The 18,826-nt window shown below is 41.7% G+C and overlaps 1 protein-coding gene across 5 annotated transcripts in view; it reads right to left on the reverse strand.

Moving 5' to 3' along the window:
- Positions 1-203: 203 nt before the first annotated feature.
- ARHGEF6 (Rac/Cdc42 guanine nucleotide exchange factor 6) overlaps positions 204-18,826 on the reverse strand; it is a 101,243-nt gene continuing 82,620 nt past the window's right edge. For 3 of the 5 annotated variants that reach the window (XM_014832756.3, XM_044763376.2, XM_070501723.1), the window contains 11 exons: positions 17,621-17,767; positions 15,104-15,190; positions 14,233-14,311; positions 13,063-13,208; positions 11,858-11,983; positions 10,271-10,291; positions 8,983-9,076; positions 7,748-7,837; positions 5,436-5,535; positions 3,736-3,790; positions 204-2,675 (listed from right to left, as the gene is read on the reverse strand). In XM_014832756.3, coding sequence (XP_014688242.1) covers positions 2,535-2,675; positions 3,736-3,790; positions 5,436-5,535; positions 7,748-7,837; positions 8,983-9,076; positions 10,271-10,291; positions 11,858-11,983; positions 13,063-13,208; positions 14,233-14,311; positions 15,104-15,190; positions 17,621-17,767 — 1,086 coding nt within the window. In that variant the 3' untranslated portion in view covers positions 204-2,534. The remainder of the gene's footprint in view (positions 2,676-3,735; positions 3,791-5,435; positions 5,536-7,747; positions 7,838-8,982; positions 9,077-10,270; positions 10,292-11,857; positions 11,984-13,062; positions 13,209-14,232; positions 14,312-15,103; positions 15,191-17,620; positions 17,768-18,826) is intronic. The other 2 variants (XM_070501721.1, XM_070501722.1) reach the window with 2 other exon arrangements.

An 18,826-nucleotide genomic window follows, 5' to 3' on the forward strand; every position in this document is an offset into this window, starting at 1 on the left:
GGTTCTGTCTCATGGCAGGTATCATCCCTGTAAAGTAGGGAGCAAATATCATCTGCCCTGAGTGACAAAGGTAGAAGCTGGCTAGGGGGTCTGATGAGAGTAGACAGCTAATGAGGGGAGCAGGAGAGGAAGCTGACACAGCATGAGAAATCTTTCTGCACACCAGCTAGCAAAAAAAAGAAAGAAAGAAAGAAACACAGGACTTATTTTATAAAGCACTGTTATTCTTATTTATTGAAAATGTCCATTTTAAAAGTCTTCAAAATAAAAACAAGTTAGAAAATCTGAGCTTGTGTAAGAAGGGACATGACAGAAGAGGAACTGAAAGGCCTCTAAGGGCAGCAGTTTAATTACAGGCAAACAGGAACCCATTTATAGAGTATTGTAAACAACACAACTATGGAGACACTGCTCTCACGTTAACATGGCTTCATTTCCTTTATATTATTGTTTAGTGTGTGAGTGCGGACACCACTCTGCACAAGCTTCATTATCCAGAGTACCGAGGGCCTCGCATCAGAAAGGCCAAGTCCCAAAAACATGCATATGTACACGACACTTTAAAATAAAGACCTTTCAATATTTTAAGCAATCCTATATGCTATCAACTAAAGTATTTTGTAATCACAAAAATGTTTCCTATGGATATAGTTTGCACATTTATTGCAAGCCATTGACTAACCACAGACAGGGCAGATGCTAAGATCTGTGGTGGTGGTGGTGGTGTTAATTTTTAGGCAAAGGATGGCACTTCTAAACTGCTGTGCTTTAAAGCAGAACAACAGCCATTCCTAGAAACCTTCTTCACCCTTCAGCTTCCAAAGACAGCTGTGTGTGGTTGGCTGATGTTGAACTGCAGGAATAGTGCATTTCCTATGGATGGTGTGATTTCTGCTGTGCAGTGAGCAGTCAACAGCCCTGTACCGTGTAGCTATGGGAACTCGAGACCCCCAGGACTAGAAAGACAAAGGGCTTAGCAAGCTGGGGGTTTCAAGCTTCAAGTTTGGTTTCTAGACAACATTTGCAAAAACCACATTTGTAGGCACCCATTAAGGCTATCTGGAAGACAACTTTGATCAACCCATTGACCCTTTATATCTCTTTGCAGTGATCTTCCCCACCAGGCCCAAATTTCCCTTGTCTTTGGGAGAGAGAGGGGAGGGCTTGCACTGCTCTGTCCTAGAGCCTCAGGCTAACTTTCAACTCTGCGAGATTTGGGCAGTGTGTGAGATTTGGACACACATGAGAAGGGTGTGCTGCCATTCTGTGACCCTCTGCTAAGCTTGGTTTATCACAGTTCTAATTTCTGAGATCCTTGCAAAGGCAATGCTTTGATTCGATGAGCAATTTGAGTAAACCAGTTCCAAATAATCAGCTTCACTCGTAACCAGCACACAGCTACTAAAGGGGCCCTTTCTTTCTGGATATATGAACTGGACCTTTTCTGCAGAGCATTTCTGCAAATAATGCTTAGAAGTCCTACCCAAGGAGGCTGATGAATATTACAGCTTCTCACAGCATATATAGGAGAGCAAGAAGGTGAATTAAAGCTGTCTACTAGGGCACAATATCTCCTCAACGCAGATTGTTTTGAAGGATGAGAAGTGACAATTTGAATATGCAATGTAGATAAAGTAACTGCTCAGTCTATATTGTTCAAACGTAAGCAAAGCACACACATACTAGTTTACACACTGCTTGGTATGGTTGGCTAAAAGCACTAGGGAAATATAAACCTTACATAAGAGGCAGAAGGCTAGGGAAAAAACCTATCACGCACTGGGAAGAGATGGTCAACTTTGTTGCTGAGGGGAGGATTGTCCAGTGCAATTTGCTAATGGATTTGGTGTTGGCATGGATGACCAGAGCTTCTGCCCCACAGAGTTAAAATGTAAACTAACACAAAAGGAATAAGGGCACTCCTGTTTTCTTGGTCTTAGAGACAACATAGGCCAGTAATTAAAAAGAAGTGTGTATTGAGGGGTGGTACATGATGGTCCAGGGAATGTCAGCTGGATCATTGGGCAAATGTGTTTGTCTTTCACTGTACTAGGGTCATAGCTCAAGAAGCTTTGCCTTCAGTAAACTAGATACTGAGGGGCTTCCAGGGGCAGGAGAGCATGGGGGGAAAAGTGAAGTTCACATTTAGTAAGCTATGGCCAGCCGCTTTGGGATAGCAGCCAGCCTAACAAGAAACCCGAGGGTAAAGTCTTTTGAGGAGGCACTATGAACCGAAGGCCAGCTGAAGACCATTTAAGTCATTGGCCTGTACTAACTTTCCTTTTCTTATTGAAAGGAAAAGACTCTGGGGAGATTTCTACCACCACCTCTTCCTTTTACCCCTATTGAAAAAAATAAACAACCAACCACTAACCAAACAACAACAAACACTCAAGCAAACACAGACAGAAAGAGAGAGAGACTAACTCAGACACAAAATAAAAACCAAAGAAGTGAGCAAACTGAGTCAAATCACTCAGTGGGACATTTCAAGATGCCCTGAAGGCACACTCTGCCCAGCTGCACAGTGATGGTTATGGAAGAATGGAGGTCTTGCTACTGGATTCAGACCGAATACACTCATCAGTTTGCTTCAACAGCCTCCGGACCAGCTTTTCTAGGTCCCTTCTTGATTTCAATTCTTCTTCCAGGCATTGCTTCATTCTTTTATTCTCCTATGATGGGAAAAGACTTGTTGATTACCAAAGTGACCCCTTCTCAGGGCTCCTGCTTATCCTCTTGGCAGCCTTCACCACTCACTACACCTTCCTTCCTCCAACTCCTCTCCCTCAGCTTCTAAGACAGGGCAGCCTCTTGACTCTCCTACCTCTCTCTGACCAACCCTTTGCATTCTTCTTCCTTGAAACACAAGCATTCTCTAAGGTTCTAGCCCTGGCCCTCTTCTAATTCAACGCTCTTTTCACTTAGTGTCTTTTCTCTTTCAATTCAAGTATCTATTAGGGCATGTCCCAAATCTCTCTGGTACTGACCTCATCTCATCTCATGAGCACTAGGTCCACTGTCCCCAATGCCAACTTGCTATCTCCACCTAGATGTGTCACAAGCACCTCAAACTCACGCCGTCCTAAGTGAACTATCTCCCCCATCATCGCAAATTTCCCTTCCTCCTGTGGCTCCTGATCTCCATGAAGAGCACCACCAGATCAAACTAGACACCCAGGTAAGAAGCTTCATCTTCAATCCCTGGCTCTTTCTTAATCCCAGCATCACGGCACCATTTTCCATAGGCTCTAACTCTGCGATGTGCCTTCTTTACATTCATTGTCCTCCTCTGCAGCCTCAGTGGCACTACCTCAGTTCAGGACTTCATCACGTCTCACCCTGACCTTTGTAATAACCTCCTAAGTGGTCTTCCAGTCTCTTCCTCCTACAATCCATCCTTTACCCTGTCACCAGGTACAGTCAATCCTCAAACACAAGGAAGAGTGTGCATCATGGAGCACTGTATCACAGTGACACGGGAACACGGAAGTTGTAACTAAGTCTGGGACCCTATTGTAAACTGCTAAATGGGGATATAAGCAAGCCTCAGGAAATTAAACTCAAGACCACATGGCAAAATCAGTAAAGTCTACCTTGATGTCACAAGGAAAATAAAAATCCCCACCTTACTGCCCTGTTCTGTGACCATTCTGAGAGCATTTACCAGTGTGTGGCAAGGAAGAGGGAGTGGTCCTGCTATGAGCTGTGAAAGTGACTTTTATATTTCATTACCTGTTTCAGTTCCTTGACCTCATCCTTCAAGGCATAAACGGTATCAACAAGGCTCCTAAAACATAAAGTTGAGACATTAATAGCTAGCATTGAAGCGTTGTTAAGTGACACTTGACAATAAAAGCAGCTTTATAGAAATCCAGATCCTGAGAAGTAGTGGACCTTCTAGCTGATCAGGAGAGATACCACTATGAATGGTCCTTGTGTTTCTCACTTTTATGGGTTAACAACCACCACCACACACGCTCATTCAAACGCCATGTCATTGCACATTTTCTCTTCTTCCCTCCTCCTTTGCCATGCGCTTCCCAGCTTGAATGAGTACAAAACAAGAGACTAGGGCTCATGATAAGTTTGGATTTTTCTCTTTGGGGCAGGAATGAACATGACCTAACATATAATGAGAGGTGTCACAAGGCCCTGCCATCCTACAATATCTGTAGGATGCCCTTCTCACCTATGTGACCCTACATGATCCTACATGACACAAAGTCAGGGGCGTTATTTCAGGAAGATCCCATGTATTCCAAAAGAGGAGAAAGCGCCCTGGCTGAGTTAGGGAACACTTATTTTCTCTCTGGCTCTCTCCCTGGACAGGGACTTTGGTGATCTGGATTCCAGTTCTGATGCTACCACTTATGACTCCTCTAACCTTGGGTCACCAATTTCCTTCTCACCCTCTCTCGGTCTTGCTTTCTTCACATACAAAATGGGTATGACACTACATTCCCTGAAAACCTCGCCAAGTTGTTGTGGGGATTAATAGAGCTCTAATAATTATAACTATCATGATTTATTGAGTGATTTCCATGTTTGCCAGCCTTTATACTTACTATTCCATTTAACCTCACAATAACCCTGAAAGAATTACTATCACACCCATTTTACAGATGAGGAAACAGAGGCACAGAGAGGTGAATGAACTTTCCCTAGGTCACACAGCTAACAAGTAGCAGAATTTGGCGTTGACCCAGGGCTGTTCTGTTGAGCCCAAGCGCTTTACCATTTTGCCGTATCACTTCATATACCAGATGGAAAAATACATCGATGATGCCAAGCACTTTGAAATATGCTGTCTTATGCAAATTTAGGCTTGACTTTAGAAATGACTCAAGTTTAAACAAATGAATTATTTGGCGACTTTGTGTTTATTTTATGAGCCATAAGGTATTTAACCTGATTTTCCCCCATTGGTTCACCCTCCCTACTGTGCAAAGGTAGACCAGGGACAGAATTTCCCTAAACCTCAGTTTCCTCATCTCTGAAAGTGGTGAAAGTAATGCTTATCTCACTGGATAGCTGTAGGATTTGAAATGTGATCAAGTTTGTGAAAGCCCAAAGCCTGACTCAGAAGCACCCCTCTGGGCAGAGAAAAGGGTGCTGTGGCCTTCCCAAATGCCACCTAAACCCATCTAGAGGGAAATTCTTGCATACCCTGAAGCACCTACTGTACTGGGGAGTAGGCTCCAGGGGCAGCCACCACACAGAGAGCTCTGCCCCCTCTGTCTCTCCGTCTCCGCTCCCTCTGCTGGGGGGCAGCCCTCCCAAGCCTCCCAACTGCATGATCAGCAAAGAGGGCCACATTCCCAGATGAGGAGGGACTGTCCTTCAGTGTGGGCTTTGCAAGGGCCACACTGCCCTACCAGAACTTCTTTCCAGCCCCTAGGCAAATCAGGAAAGGTTTAGCCTGCTCTGCTCACTTTTCTTCGATGATGGTCTGGCCGTTGCTTCTGGTTTCTTCGATGATGAGTTTCTCTTCCTCGGGGAGTAAGACTTGCGGAACTGAATCTTTGCGAGCACCTACAAACAAGGTTGCAAGAGGAGACAGTCACTAGTGAAGACCATTCATTGTTATCGAAGGGTCTCTGTTGATAGCAGTTGCTACTTTGCACCCAGAGAAGTCACCCAACATTTACAGATGAAATCTTCCTGACATGAGAACTTCGAAATGGCCCAATACGTTGATTCAATCTTGGGGGGGGGGCATTTTGTATTTGGAAAAATAATGTGAAAGGGCCACTGTGATAACTGTCCTCAGCAAGACCCCATCCTTTCCTGTTTCGCCTCCTCCAGAGCGAAGAGCTGACCAGTGACCATGCTGTCCCCACACATCTCCAGGGACTAGCACACCACACCCTATGCTATGGTAATACGTAATTTCAATAAAAATCATGTAGAGAGTAGCACTGCACTGGGATACAATGTGCTTAAAGGGCCTCAGAAGCATCATTCATTCCCATCTTTTCTGTTTACAGTCCTATAGGGTAAGGGAGGGTCAGTTAAAACCATTCTGATCAGGGGTAGAGCCAGGGCTGGGAGATGATCACATCAGCAGCAAAGATGCAGGTGTCCTCCCTGCTCTCTGCTCTCTGCTCAGACTGTCTCCAGGCTCCAGGATGGAAGAGGTGACAGACAGACATGGGACCTGACCATCCAGCTCTCCTGTACCTTCAACCTCCCCCTCACTTCTGGATCCTTCCTCTTGGAGCTCGAGCCCTTCGTCTTCAGTCTCCCTGAGCCACCGTTTCCTCTCTTCTAAGTCAAATTTCTTCAAGTTGTATACGCTCACTGCCTTCAGTTGATCACCTCCCCTTCTCTGAGGTGGATGTGTCTCCGCCTTCCACAGGTCCTAGCATTTCATAGGTGCTTAATAAGTGAACTGCACACTGACTGACCCACTGACTGAATGCAGCAAGAAACAACAGCGGTCACTTCCAGGGAAACAGAACTTCCGGCTGGAGAGGGACAGAGGGTGGTAGGTCACCATGATGCTAAAAGGCTTGCTGCACGCCAAGCATTGAGCTAGACACTTTCCACTTGTAAAAGGCAGGCTAGGGAGGAGGGGCGAAACTGTGTCTCTTTAGACCAGAACACCTGCCTCCACCTCCGAGCACATCTACTGACTCTATCAATGTGAAGAGAGGTGTGGTGGGGGGAGAAGAGGAGGTCAGATAGCGAATGAGGGATGCTTCTTCTGGTGTCTCCTTGTCCCCCTCTCTTTCCTAGTTTTCACGATAAAAACCGCTCTTACTTTCCTTTCCTGGCTCCTTGAAACTTGTTATCAGAGCTAGGCAGGCCCAAAGCCACAGCCAGGATTTGTCTGTGAAGCAGAGGGTATGACAGTCCCCTCTTCACTGTCAAATGTGTCAACTTTCACATTGAACGTTTTCCTCATGACAGCCTTAAAGACATGTTACTTTGAAAGCACATGTCGAGGCAGGCCACCAAGACGGCCCCTCCCACATTCGTGATTGGTCAGTGGCTGTCCAAAATGGAGCATCATGGAGAACTCATTTCTTATGCAGACGCAAACACCTCACACGGGGTATCCTGAATGTCTGTAATAATGGAAGACAAGAAGACACAGCCGATGTGACCCGGCTTTTGAAAAAGCACAGGGATGAATCAGAAAACATTATCTCGCTTTCAGTTTGTAGCCTGAAAGTTGTTCAGGGAAATACCCTCAGCCAATAGCTCCCTGATAAACTGGATACATTCCGAACAGCCCCTGCTAAGCAGCTACATTTCCAGATTTTCAGAGCAACTTTGAAACTTGAGTTTGGTGAGCATTGTTTGCTTAAATATGCAGCTGATCAAAGATAGTATTTTGACTTCCTTTCCAAATCTGCCTATAAGAAGAGATTAGCATCAGTTCACAGACACAGGAACTCTCTGGGCTCTTCAATTCCTAACTAGTGTTGGTGAAGGTATCTGTGTACTTCAAAGGAGAATGACTTTAAAAAAAATTTTTTTTCATCTCTATCACCTCCAACTTTTTTACTCTTGCATGTCTCTTTCTCTCTGGGTGAAAAGAAATAGTGGGTAAACAAACCGCTTGGTAGCTAAAACCACCTTATCTGAAAGATGCAGTCCTGCGCCGCTCCTCTGCACCGTCACCTGCTTTACACGCCCTGCAACCCATCTGGCTGGCTGCTTTTCTCTTTTTCGAAGAGGCCGTGAGCAGTAAGAAAGAAACATCATTCATTAGAGAAAGTGATTTGGGGGAACCTACTTGAGCCATGGCCTTGTTGAAAATTTGCGCTGGTACAGTAGGCTTCAATCACTTTAAGAATCTGAGCATCTTCTTCCAGAGCAGCCGTACCTGTCAAATGTAATCAATAATGACTTTTTATAGAGATATATGCCTCTAGACCCTCAAAATGACGCACTGCACTCTGTTGCTGGGGACTGGCTTTTCTGGCTGGTGGTGATGCTGAAAGGCAGGAGAAAAAGCCGTCCAACCCTCATAATGGAGCAAGAGTGACAGTCTCCCTAGGGAGCTCTGGGGTCAGCATCAGTGAGTTCAGAACCAACAGTGGCCTACTTCTGAAGCCCACCAAGAGCTCTAAATTGGAGAGTCTTGTCAGTCATCTCTAAGAGGCCACAATTACAGCACCGGGCTTGGTGCTAGCCTCAGTTCTCATCCGATATACCACATCCTTCCTCTCCTTCAAATTTCAAGGCTCACCTTCTCTAGGAAGCTTCCCCCATTAACCCCACCCATTTTTCCAACCAGCCAGCATAGTCACTGATTCTCCCTCCTTCCTGCTCCCCCTCCAACTCATTCTTGAAATGACTGAGTGGCAGAACCCTGTTAACATGCTGATGTGCACACCCAGGCAGGGGGTGGGGGGTTGGGGGATGCAGAAGCTAGAGTCAAGCAAAGATTTATCCAAACTATATTTTTGACTGATACACACAGTTCTGTCACTCCTTTGTGATACATCGCTTACGCCTTCACATGTGTCCCAAAGTACCTTTTTCCCAGCCGTAGAAGCAAATATGTACGTATCAATTGGCTAACCAACTTTGCAGCCCATCTCTACATCAAGCCATGTTTCTACATGTCAGCAGGCTGATTCTTTGTCTAACTGAGAACATCACTGAGCATTAAACTTCCAGATGGATTTCAGCCTTCGGGTCTATTTAGTCTATCTCAATAGAGGAAAGTATCTCAGGCATCAGAAACAAAGAGGGGAAAAAATGTAGCCATAGCAAATGGGTCCCTTTAGTGGTTCTAAACCAGATGTGCAAAATATTCAACATGAAAACCATACAGATGGCGTTTGCCTAAGATGACAAAGTGCAGCAGATTATTCAAAAATCTTAAAGGTGATCAAACCTTTCCACACATTTTCCTTTATGTAATAGATGATACTGAAAACAAATTGCTTTAATCATCTGCTTTCAAAAAATTCTTCTGTTAGTTCATCCATAACCAACTTTCAAAAAGTACAAAACACATACTTTTCCGAGTCACATATTCCTCCTCTGATGGCTTTCTTTCAGTCTTTCTTTTATGAAGAAACTTCTTCATCGTTTTGGGGCTTTTACTAGACTCCTGTAAGGATAGAGGTTTCCTTGTGAATTAAAATTCTCCCCCCAAAAAAACAAATTAAAAAGAGCAAATGAAATTAAATAGAATGGCTGTCTTATTTTGACAGTCTCAGCTAGGAGTGCATCAAAATTTAATACTATACACAATAAAAATGGCTCCAATAAATTCTAAAAGGTTAAATAAAACAGAGGCAATGGCATTATCCTCTCAATTGCCATAGGGATGGGAATAAGAATGGAGTGTGCCTACTGAAGATGCGGCAGATTCTTCAGGAGGTCAAATACCTTTAGGGTACCATCTGCAGAGAAAGTAATAGACGTCAATCCTAGAGAAATAACAGTATTCCTAATTTGGTTTATATTCCCCACTGATACAGTTTTAAGGGAATTAAATAACAATTGTAACTACCAGTGTAGTATATATCACTTCTCAAAGAGCTTCAAAACTAGTTAAATAAATTTTCCTTAGCAACAGTCCCACAAAGAAGAATATTAATTTCCATTTGTCAGACGGGAAAATTAAGGAGGAAGAGACTAAGTAATTTCCCGGCAGTCATAGAGAAGAGCCAAATGAAGGATTTCCTGATAAACAATTTCGGGTTAGGAGTAAGTTACCTACTGCCAAGCTTAAATCTACATATATAAAGCCAAATTTTTAATTATTAGATAAAAGAGATAAGAATTACTGAATTTTGTTTTGCCATATGAATAACCAGCAGGTCTAAAAAAGTGCTCATTATCAGCATCCAAGTAAACAGATGAGAATCTTAGGCAACAAACCAAGTGATCATCTTATCCCGATCTCCCATGCAATGTACACATACAATGCACGAATAATAATTAGTACTTTAAAAATATAAGAAACAAAGAACTTAATGTCTTCCACTTAGCCACAACGATCCACTTACACTCGAAAACAGACAGACATGAAAAACTCACACGACAAAAATAACAGGAAAAAATAGCATTTAACAGGAAAACAGGCATTTTTAAGGCATTATAAGATGACATTTTCATATGTATTTCACAAGAGCCTGCTTTCTGAAGAAAGTACTTACATGTCAGAATTTCATCTTCATATTTTAGCCACCAATTATAACAAGGGACAAAACAAGCATAAAAGAAAGCTTCATTCATCAAAGGTTACAGCACAGCAATATGATGTCACTGTAAGCCAAAGATATTGTGCCACCCTTACCTTTAAGATATAAGACATCCTCTAAAGTGAATATGTAAAGAAAGAGAAGATGAGCGTGAGAGATCGATGGTTATAATGACCAAATCCATTTATCAATAATTCTAAAACAACATTTGAAATGTTAGTGTTATCATAAATCACACAGAGAGAATACCATCATGTTTCCCACATTAGTTTCAGATGCAATATCGTCATGCAAAAGCCCAAGGAATACAGTTCTGTGCAGAATAATGAATGCTGAAAATAACTGAAATACACACTACATAGTAAGAATATATTAATGACTCTCTTCTCCCAGCAGAAACAAAGTGATCATGCCTTAGTTTTAATGGATTAGTTCTGTGAAGGATTAAGTCAACTTTACCCTTCCAAGCTCACCTTAATTTGAACTTAGTAACTGACAATTACAAAATATCCATCATTAAAAAGGGGACCTAGATAACTCTGAAGTGGCACTCTTGGTTTAGGTAACCAAAGAAGAAAATTGGATGATTGCAGGTGTCACAGGTCAATTTCCAAAGCAAAGCTGTGGGATTGTTTCCTGGCCAAATTCTGAATAGAAGTACATAAAAAAGATTCAGCTCAAGGATTATTTCTCCTATCATGTCGGGTTGAAAGGACCAAAAAGTCCTCCAGTGTCCAAATATCATTCTGTCTTTACCGCACTAAGAGTCGGAGGCAACAATTAACCCAGACAGTAGCATGGTGTTTGAAATCAAAACAAACTCGAAATGGAGCAAAGTCTGTGTCACTCATCAAAACACACATTTGATATAGAAATATATCACCTTTGCACCATAATTCTAAGATGCATCTCATAACTGTCACAAACTTAAATCTTCACTCAGTAAGGCCTATTTAAAGAACAGTTACTAATAAATGAGGATCTTTTCGGAAAGCTGAAACGATGAAAAACAGGCTAGGGAAAAAAGCCACTGTTTGGATGGAAAAGGTAACACTCCACACAGTTACGCAAGCTAGTGACTGACATTTCCTGACTGCAACTTCGAGAGAAAAAAAAACCTTGAAATCCCCACACTACCCAAATATCAAATGTCCTCTAAGGTTGTCGCTTAGAAGCCTCTTTTTAAAAGACATTCCTTTCATTAAATTCTTTTCCCTTCCCAATTGCAGCAAATAGTTCAGACTTTCATAGTTCAGACTCATGGGTTGGTCTCATAAGACTTTAACTGATTTGATTTAAGAGATTAGAATGATCCAAAATACAGAATTGGGTCTGCTTGGTTGGAAATTTGACTCTAATGAAGTGGCTCTTGTGTCAGATGTGTGTACATCATTACCAATTTCTAGAATTATCATCATAGAGTTAAATCAGAGGCACTTCAGGAGGAGACCGGGGCAACCCAGGCAGTGCACATAAACCCTGTGGATAATCAATAAATATTTGTAGATGAACAATGGGGAAATGGAAAATTCAGAAATAGATAAATCACTGAATCTAGCAATTTAAGATTGGCTGACATGTATCACCTATCATAAATTCTAGCACATTCCCACAGAACTATTTGTAATAAGCTACGAAATTAGCTTGTCAGGAGCATTTTATACCATATGTAGCAAAATTACCTCTTTATAACCTAGCGCTGCTGATGGTCTAAGTGGAGGTGCAGGTCGTAGACAACTTAAACTCCACGGTTTTATAATTTGAGGAGGCTCCAAGGGTCCTCGGGGCTGTCCAGTAGAGCTAAAAGACTGGGAAAACGTCTGATGAGATGCTGGCAATCTGCCATCTGAACCCAACCGTGTGCCACACAGTGAAAGAACAATGGCTTCATTGGATCAGTAAAGCCAGCCACAGAAAGGGAAAGATGGGAAAACAAAAGTCTCCAGTTTGAGAACTGGCACTTTCCAGTCAAGATTATGGGGTCTCTAAGGAACAGCACAAAACTGACTCCACATCCCATGATTCTGTCCTCCCTCTCTCTTCTGGAATTTTATTAAAGTCAGCGTTTTTTCCCTCTACAAGGGAGGAAAGTGGAGTAACGGGTAACATTTAATGAGTTCAGTCATGTGTTGGGCGCTCAATTAGGGGCTTAAATAGGTTATTTCATCAGAACAACCGCGGACATAGACTCAGCAAAGTGAAGTAACTAGCTAGCAATTGGCAAAGCCAAGATATGAACCCAGATCTGATGCCAAAGCCCATGTTCTTCCCACCACAACACACAGTACTCAAAACTGGAATTTTGGCATCACAGATTTGAGTGCCAACAGACAACAAAGCATCTCTTCCACCTCATTCAGCAAGTACAGTAAAATCTCATCAACTCAAATTCCATGAATTCTAAATTTGTGATAACTTGCGGAAGAAGGCAATGCTGAAAGTTTACCCCGTGAAGGTTACCGAGTGAATGTGATAGCATAAATGAGATTACATGGAGATGTTTAAGTACTTATGAAGGTAAACTGTTTGCTTCGACTTAGCATGCTATTAATATGAGAATAACAGTTGCTAACTAAAATAAATCTTGTTTGTCATTAAAACATCTTAGCAGGACTTCCGGTTAGAAACACTTTGCTAGCAGTTAGCTGGAGTACCCTAATACTGTCAAACACAACTGCACACCTCTAGGTAAAACTTCTGATTAATTTCGATGGGCCTCCCTCCACAAAAAGAAATCAGAATTAGTGAGGTTCAACTGTACTTCAAAACCTGCAAATATAGACTACCCAAAGACTACAGACATGCTCACTGCTTCTCTTAAGTGTTCAGCAGGCAGGATTTGACAAGAGACTCAATAAGCCTGGGACAGAACAAAGGGGCTACTTACGGAATGAGCACTACAAGATGACGATGAGGTTTTGGATAATGAACCGCAAGAGGCAGGTCCTCTGATCAGCTTGTACAGCTGCTCCAGCCATTCCTGGAAGTCCTGGTTGTTGTTGCAGTGGACCACAATTCTCTCTATTATGTTACCTGCATCACCCGATTATGGAATTTGAAAACAAAAGGCAGGGAGAACCTTGAGCTTGCCTCATTCATAGACATACTTCATGTAACTAGGACTTGAGTGTCCTGGTTTTCAGGAGTTTTCATACCTATGGGGTAACCCTGTTGAAACTTCTATATCAGGAACAGATAAGCTGTGATAATAAAGTAAAGAAATAAATATTCGTCTGATTTATAAAACTGCCCTTGATTTCTACTGCTTACAGAATCTTAGAAGTAGCATGAAACTTCACTCTAAACAAACTTACAATCCAAAAATTTAAGCACAGAGTCCATGTAGTTCATAGCCTAAAATGAGAATATTGTACTGTTTCACCCAATATCAAAGTTGGCACAAGATCCAACCAAGATTGATTAGTCTTTAGGCCAACACCAAATCTTGGGTTCCCCATTGGGAGAGAGGAGGTAAGGCCGGGGGCCGTGATCCCAGTGTTAGTCATTATGCTGTGTCAGTGCGAGAAATGCCACCATTACATGTAAATCACACAGGCCCAGCAAAGGGGACAACAGGCCCAAATGTCAAGGAGCATTATCAAGGCCTGGCAATTGGCTCAACTTGTGAAGAAACTTCCATGGCTTTCCAGCACTTTTTAGAAACACAACCAAATCTTGCTAATTCACAGGCTGATGATCAAATTGCCGATAAAAGTCCATACCCTTGGCTCCGCTGTCACCAGGGGATAGACGACAGAGGGGAGAAAAAATTACCTTTATATCAGTCCATTTTGTTATTTCTTAGCTCTAACAAGTAGCTCTTATGCAAGAGAAGATTGAAACTAATGGCAAAGCCGAGGCTTTCGAATGACCAGGAGACTTCTCTGTTCTATCGCTATACCCTAATTATGCCAGGAAATGGAATATACTTTGCCATGCCCATGTAAGACTTGCTCATGGACTATATAACAGAAAATAATAGCATTTATTTATTTAAACCCCACTTCATTCCAAAAAGGATTTGAAGTAGCTACATAATAAAGAGAAAATTACCTACCTGTGATTTCAAATGTGCAGTCATTCCCTTCAATTTCATCTAATCTAGTCACCATCATTCCTGCTATTGGTATTTTTCCCTACCAGAAAAAGAACATTCCCATTAAGTCTGTGGTTATACGTGTCTCTGCTTATTTCTATTAGATTTTCTGACCCTCTCAGGAGTCCCTGCTGAGTTACGGCTGACATATTGCTCTGGCTTGTCAATAGATGCTATGTTTGCCTGCTTTAAATTTTAATCAGACAAGAAAGCAAGGAAAAACGTGGGTTGTGTTTTCCTAACACATCCTAAACCAGAAGGTCAGGATTTATAAAGTTTACTTTTTCTAACACGTTTTCAGGAGAATCAATAAACAAAGCAAAGACTGTAATTTTATGAGAATTAGTAATTGCTCGGCCAAGATATAATCTGGCAAGAGTAACTTATAACACTTGGAATGCTCCATATTTTGGGAGCAGACTGAAGGAAGTTTAATGTCCTAAGGAGTTTGACGACTTGCGTCTAGAAACCTGAACCATGCCATGTGACAGTAATAAGACAATCATAGGAGCAGGTCCCAGCTTTATATTTTCTCAGCAATGATGATATGATATGGGCCTAAAAAAATGCTGCTGCTAATGTATCTAGGTGGACTTAGCTTTCTATTTATACATTCACAACCTAGTTTATAACCAGAGCACTGGACATTCAGGCTAAACTCATAGCAACACAAAGGTCTTTGATCTTATAAGCTGTTTAATTACAATGAAGGGTCAGAACATTCTGCCTTTTCCGGATGGAGCTTTTAATGCCATAGTGGCAATATTGCATCTGGATGGAAACGTGTTTTCATTAGGGGTCCTGCTGTTTGTTTTGTATGAAATCTACTAACCTGATAGATAAAGCCGCTCATCCGAGGACTTGCAGATAACATTATCAAGACGGTGGAAAATAACAGGAAGTACCGCTCCTCTTTTTCCTGAAGCAGGATGAAAAATATTCAATGGAGAATAGAAATTGCACGTTTTGTTTGTTAAGAATTCCCGGAATCACCGTTTTGTAACATAGATCTTATATAAAGGAATGAAATGAGAACAGTGATTTTTTTTAAAAGGACACCCAACTTAAAAGCACAAAACTCATTGAATTTTACTTTGAAATGGATATAAACCCATAGTCTCTCTCTCTCCTTCCTATACGTAACGGTTAAACACGAATAACCATGCTCGTTTCCTAAGTATGTAAGCCTAAGAAGTCACACAGTAAACGCCTTCCTGCCCAAGCTGCAGCCAGAGCACAAAATAAGCCTCTAGGCTTACCAAAGGAAAATGACTTGACTTCGAAAAGTGGCAAAACGAAGGGGTTTTCAGGTGATAGGAAATTTATTATGCTCTAACATGTATGTTAAGTTCTTATTCATAAAATTATTATTGATCAGTAAAAACACAATAATTATCGCACTCATGTAAAACAAACAAGTAAATATGCTTCAAAATGGTACTAGAAGAAATTTTATACATGAGGGCTTCTCTGAACTCTTTAAACAGATATGCAGTCAGTAGATGCAAAAACCTACATTCAGCTTACATGCCCAACCTTCTTAGCTCCAGTTATCCTATGCCTGTCTCCCTCTCCTTTCTTCAAACTTTCAAGGCTAACTCTTCTAACAAGGGCTTTGCATCCTTTCACAGCTTGCTCTTGCTTGGTTTCTTTCTACAGACATCTCATCTCCTCCTCCTCCTTCCAGGAGCCTCTCTTGTTTAACTAGAATTTTCTCTTTGGCCTTTATCACATACGCATCTCCTGTCCTAATAGGCTGTCACTTGCCCCTGTGGCTCCTTGTAAATAATACCCTGTTTCTTGTCATTTTATTGCCAAATTACTTGCTGCCTTCATTTTCTCCCCATTGATCCATCCCTAACTGCACCCCCACTGCTCTCTCAAAGTCATCAATAACTGCCTTCTAGCAAAATCCAGTGGCTTCTCCTTGGTCTCCATACTCCTTGACCTCTGAACCTTCTGCAGCACTCAGCAGGCTGACCACTTTCAAATGCTCCTCCTAGAATTTCCATGACACCACATTCCCTCAGTGCTCCTCTGCCTTCCTCTTTGTCTTCTCTTTCTGGCACTGGTTTCTTCTCCCTTCACCCAAGAGGTTTATCCCAAAGGTGTGAGAAACTAATGGTCAGACTCACTGCATTAACCTTCCCCAGGGTATCTGCATTTTTAATAAGATTGCTTATTAACCCAAAGCAATGAATCTCTGACAGAGACCTGACAGGGAGTATAGGAAGATGTTTTGGGAGGCGGAAGACAATTCTAACGCCTAATAAATCATACCAGGTGACATAATCAACCTTCCTCCCCTCCCCTTCCCCCTTCCTAAAAGACATAATTCATCTTCAGTCCTCTGTGCTTCTTTCTGGATATTTCCTTCCTAGGAAGGCACATCTGTCAGGGACATCTAAACCTCTGTCTCTGACTCTGACCTCCTATCAATATTTCTATCTGTTTTAACAGCTGCCTACAAGACATCTCCACCTAAATACCTGCAGTCACTTGAAAGTTAACAGGTCTAAAATGACATTCGTCATCTCCTCTAGCCCATGGGTCACCACTTCCTATAGATTTTCCCTTCTAAACGTGTCTCAGATTTGCCCCTTAAGTTTCATTCTCTCCGCCACCACCTTCGTCCAGGGTGCTTCTCACTTTCCAACCCAGCTGGTTGTTCTGTTCCTAGCCCCACTCCTCCAGTTTACCTGACATATATGGTTTTCAGACTGAGTATCATAAATACGCCTTTCATTGTGTTTCCCTACTACTCAGGACTCTAATAGTTTCCTTTTGCCTGCTGCGTCAATCTGAACTACTCTTGCCTGACACCCAAGGTTCTCTACAACCTAACTCTGTCTGACTCAGTCTTCTCTTTCACTCTGCCCAACACGCTTCTGCTGATCCTAACAGGCTGGCTTTCTCACTGTCCTGCAGAAAAAAAGGCCATGTTCCCGTTCTCTCCTGAGATAAGAAAGATCTCTACCTTATGAAATCCTCCCCTTTTCTCTTCATGGCCTTCTTCCTCAAGGCCTAGTTTCATAAAGTCGTCTTCTTACTCTCTCCCATCTCTGAATGTCTATGGAATCTATTGTGACACTGCACAACCTGGCACTGACTATTTTGGTTTGTTTTCTACTCTCAGCTTGTATTTTGATCTGTTTTTAAGGAATTCTTTGAAGGCAGGGATCACTGTGTGTTCTTTCCTCCTATCTCCCACAGCACCCAGCAGTGTTGGGCAAAGAGTAGGTGCTCAGTTTCTTTGAACATTCGAGCATTTGACCTTGATGCAAGAACAAATAAACGAAGGAGAACACGAAAGATGGAAGAAATGATATCAAAATTCAAAACATCTTACCTCACATGTTCCATACTGCACCATTACTTGTGACATAAAAATCACATTTCCCAAGGTTTTGATATCCTCCCCTTCCCATGCCTGAATAGGTTCAGAAAGTATCTGCAACTCCAGCTGTTTTCTCTTTCTTAGGTCTTGGCACTGTCCCTACAGAACCAGAGCAGAACATAATGGAATAGGAATTCTTATGAAACAGACCTAAAACAAGACCAAAGTAAGACGTGGGTTTTGACTCTCAGATTTCCACTGAGTCCCAATTCCTCATCATGAATCCCACCACCAGATCCATTCCTGACAGACAGAAAGATCTACCACGCTAAGTCTCTAGCCCCCAAAAGTTCGGTGAGGAAGAGCTACTTTTCATTTTGCCAAAACATCAAGATAAAATGGTGATGTTGGGACTTGTTTCTTCCTCTCTGCAAGGAGTATGGGGAGACAAGGAGCAGGGTCATATCAAACAGGACCAGGAGAGAACTGGAAGATGCAGGTCTGCCGGTTGGTGTCCGCGCTCTAGCTCTTCTCCAGCTCCTCTATCTTTGCATAAATAGCACTTTAGTTGCAAAGCAACTTTATTTTTCTAACATATGCCCAGTTTCCAACCAAGTAACATCTTAACGAGAAAACAATCAAAAAATGGCCCCAGGAGTTATAAAAAAGAGAAAATTAAATTCTCTATCCCACAGTGAAGCAAACTGATCTAAAATGAAACATACACACTGCCACATACTTTCTTTAGAGACTAGTAGTAGATTGCTATGAAAAAGTCCTAAATTAACTTTTATTCCTAAAAGGATTGCAAAAAAGAGCTACAACTGAATTTCACAAATACAAACTGAAAATACAAACCAAGAAACAATATGTAGGGTTTGAATAACATATATATAGTGTAAGTATATAGTATGTCTACTATATAAGTATATATATAGTATATATATACTAAGTATATATAGCATAAGTATATATATATACTTACATATATACACACATATATACATATATATACACACATATGCATGTATATATATCACTGCTTCAGAAAGTGTGAGGTTATCTTACAGTAACTTGACAGTATTCACGCCAAACTGAGTATGAAAATAAGCATATGGTTACATTAGTTTCCAAAGAAATGTCATAGTTTTTTGGAGTGTGTTTTCTACAAAATCTCTGCTGCCCCTTTCAGCTAAATGGAAATGAAGAACTAAATTT

This window comes from Equus asinus, chromosome X, assembly GCF_041296235.1.
Source record: "Equus asinus isolate D_3611 breed Donkey chromosome X, EquAss-T2T_v2, whole genome shotgun sequence".
Taxonomy (NCBI): Eukaryota; Metazoa; Chordata; class Mammalia; order Perissodactyla; family Equidae; genus Equus; species Equus asinus.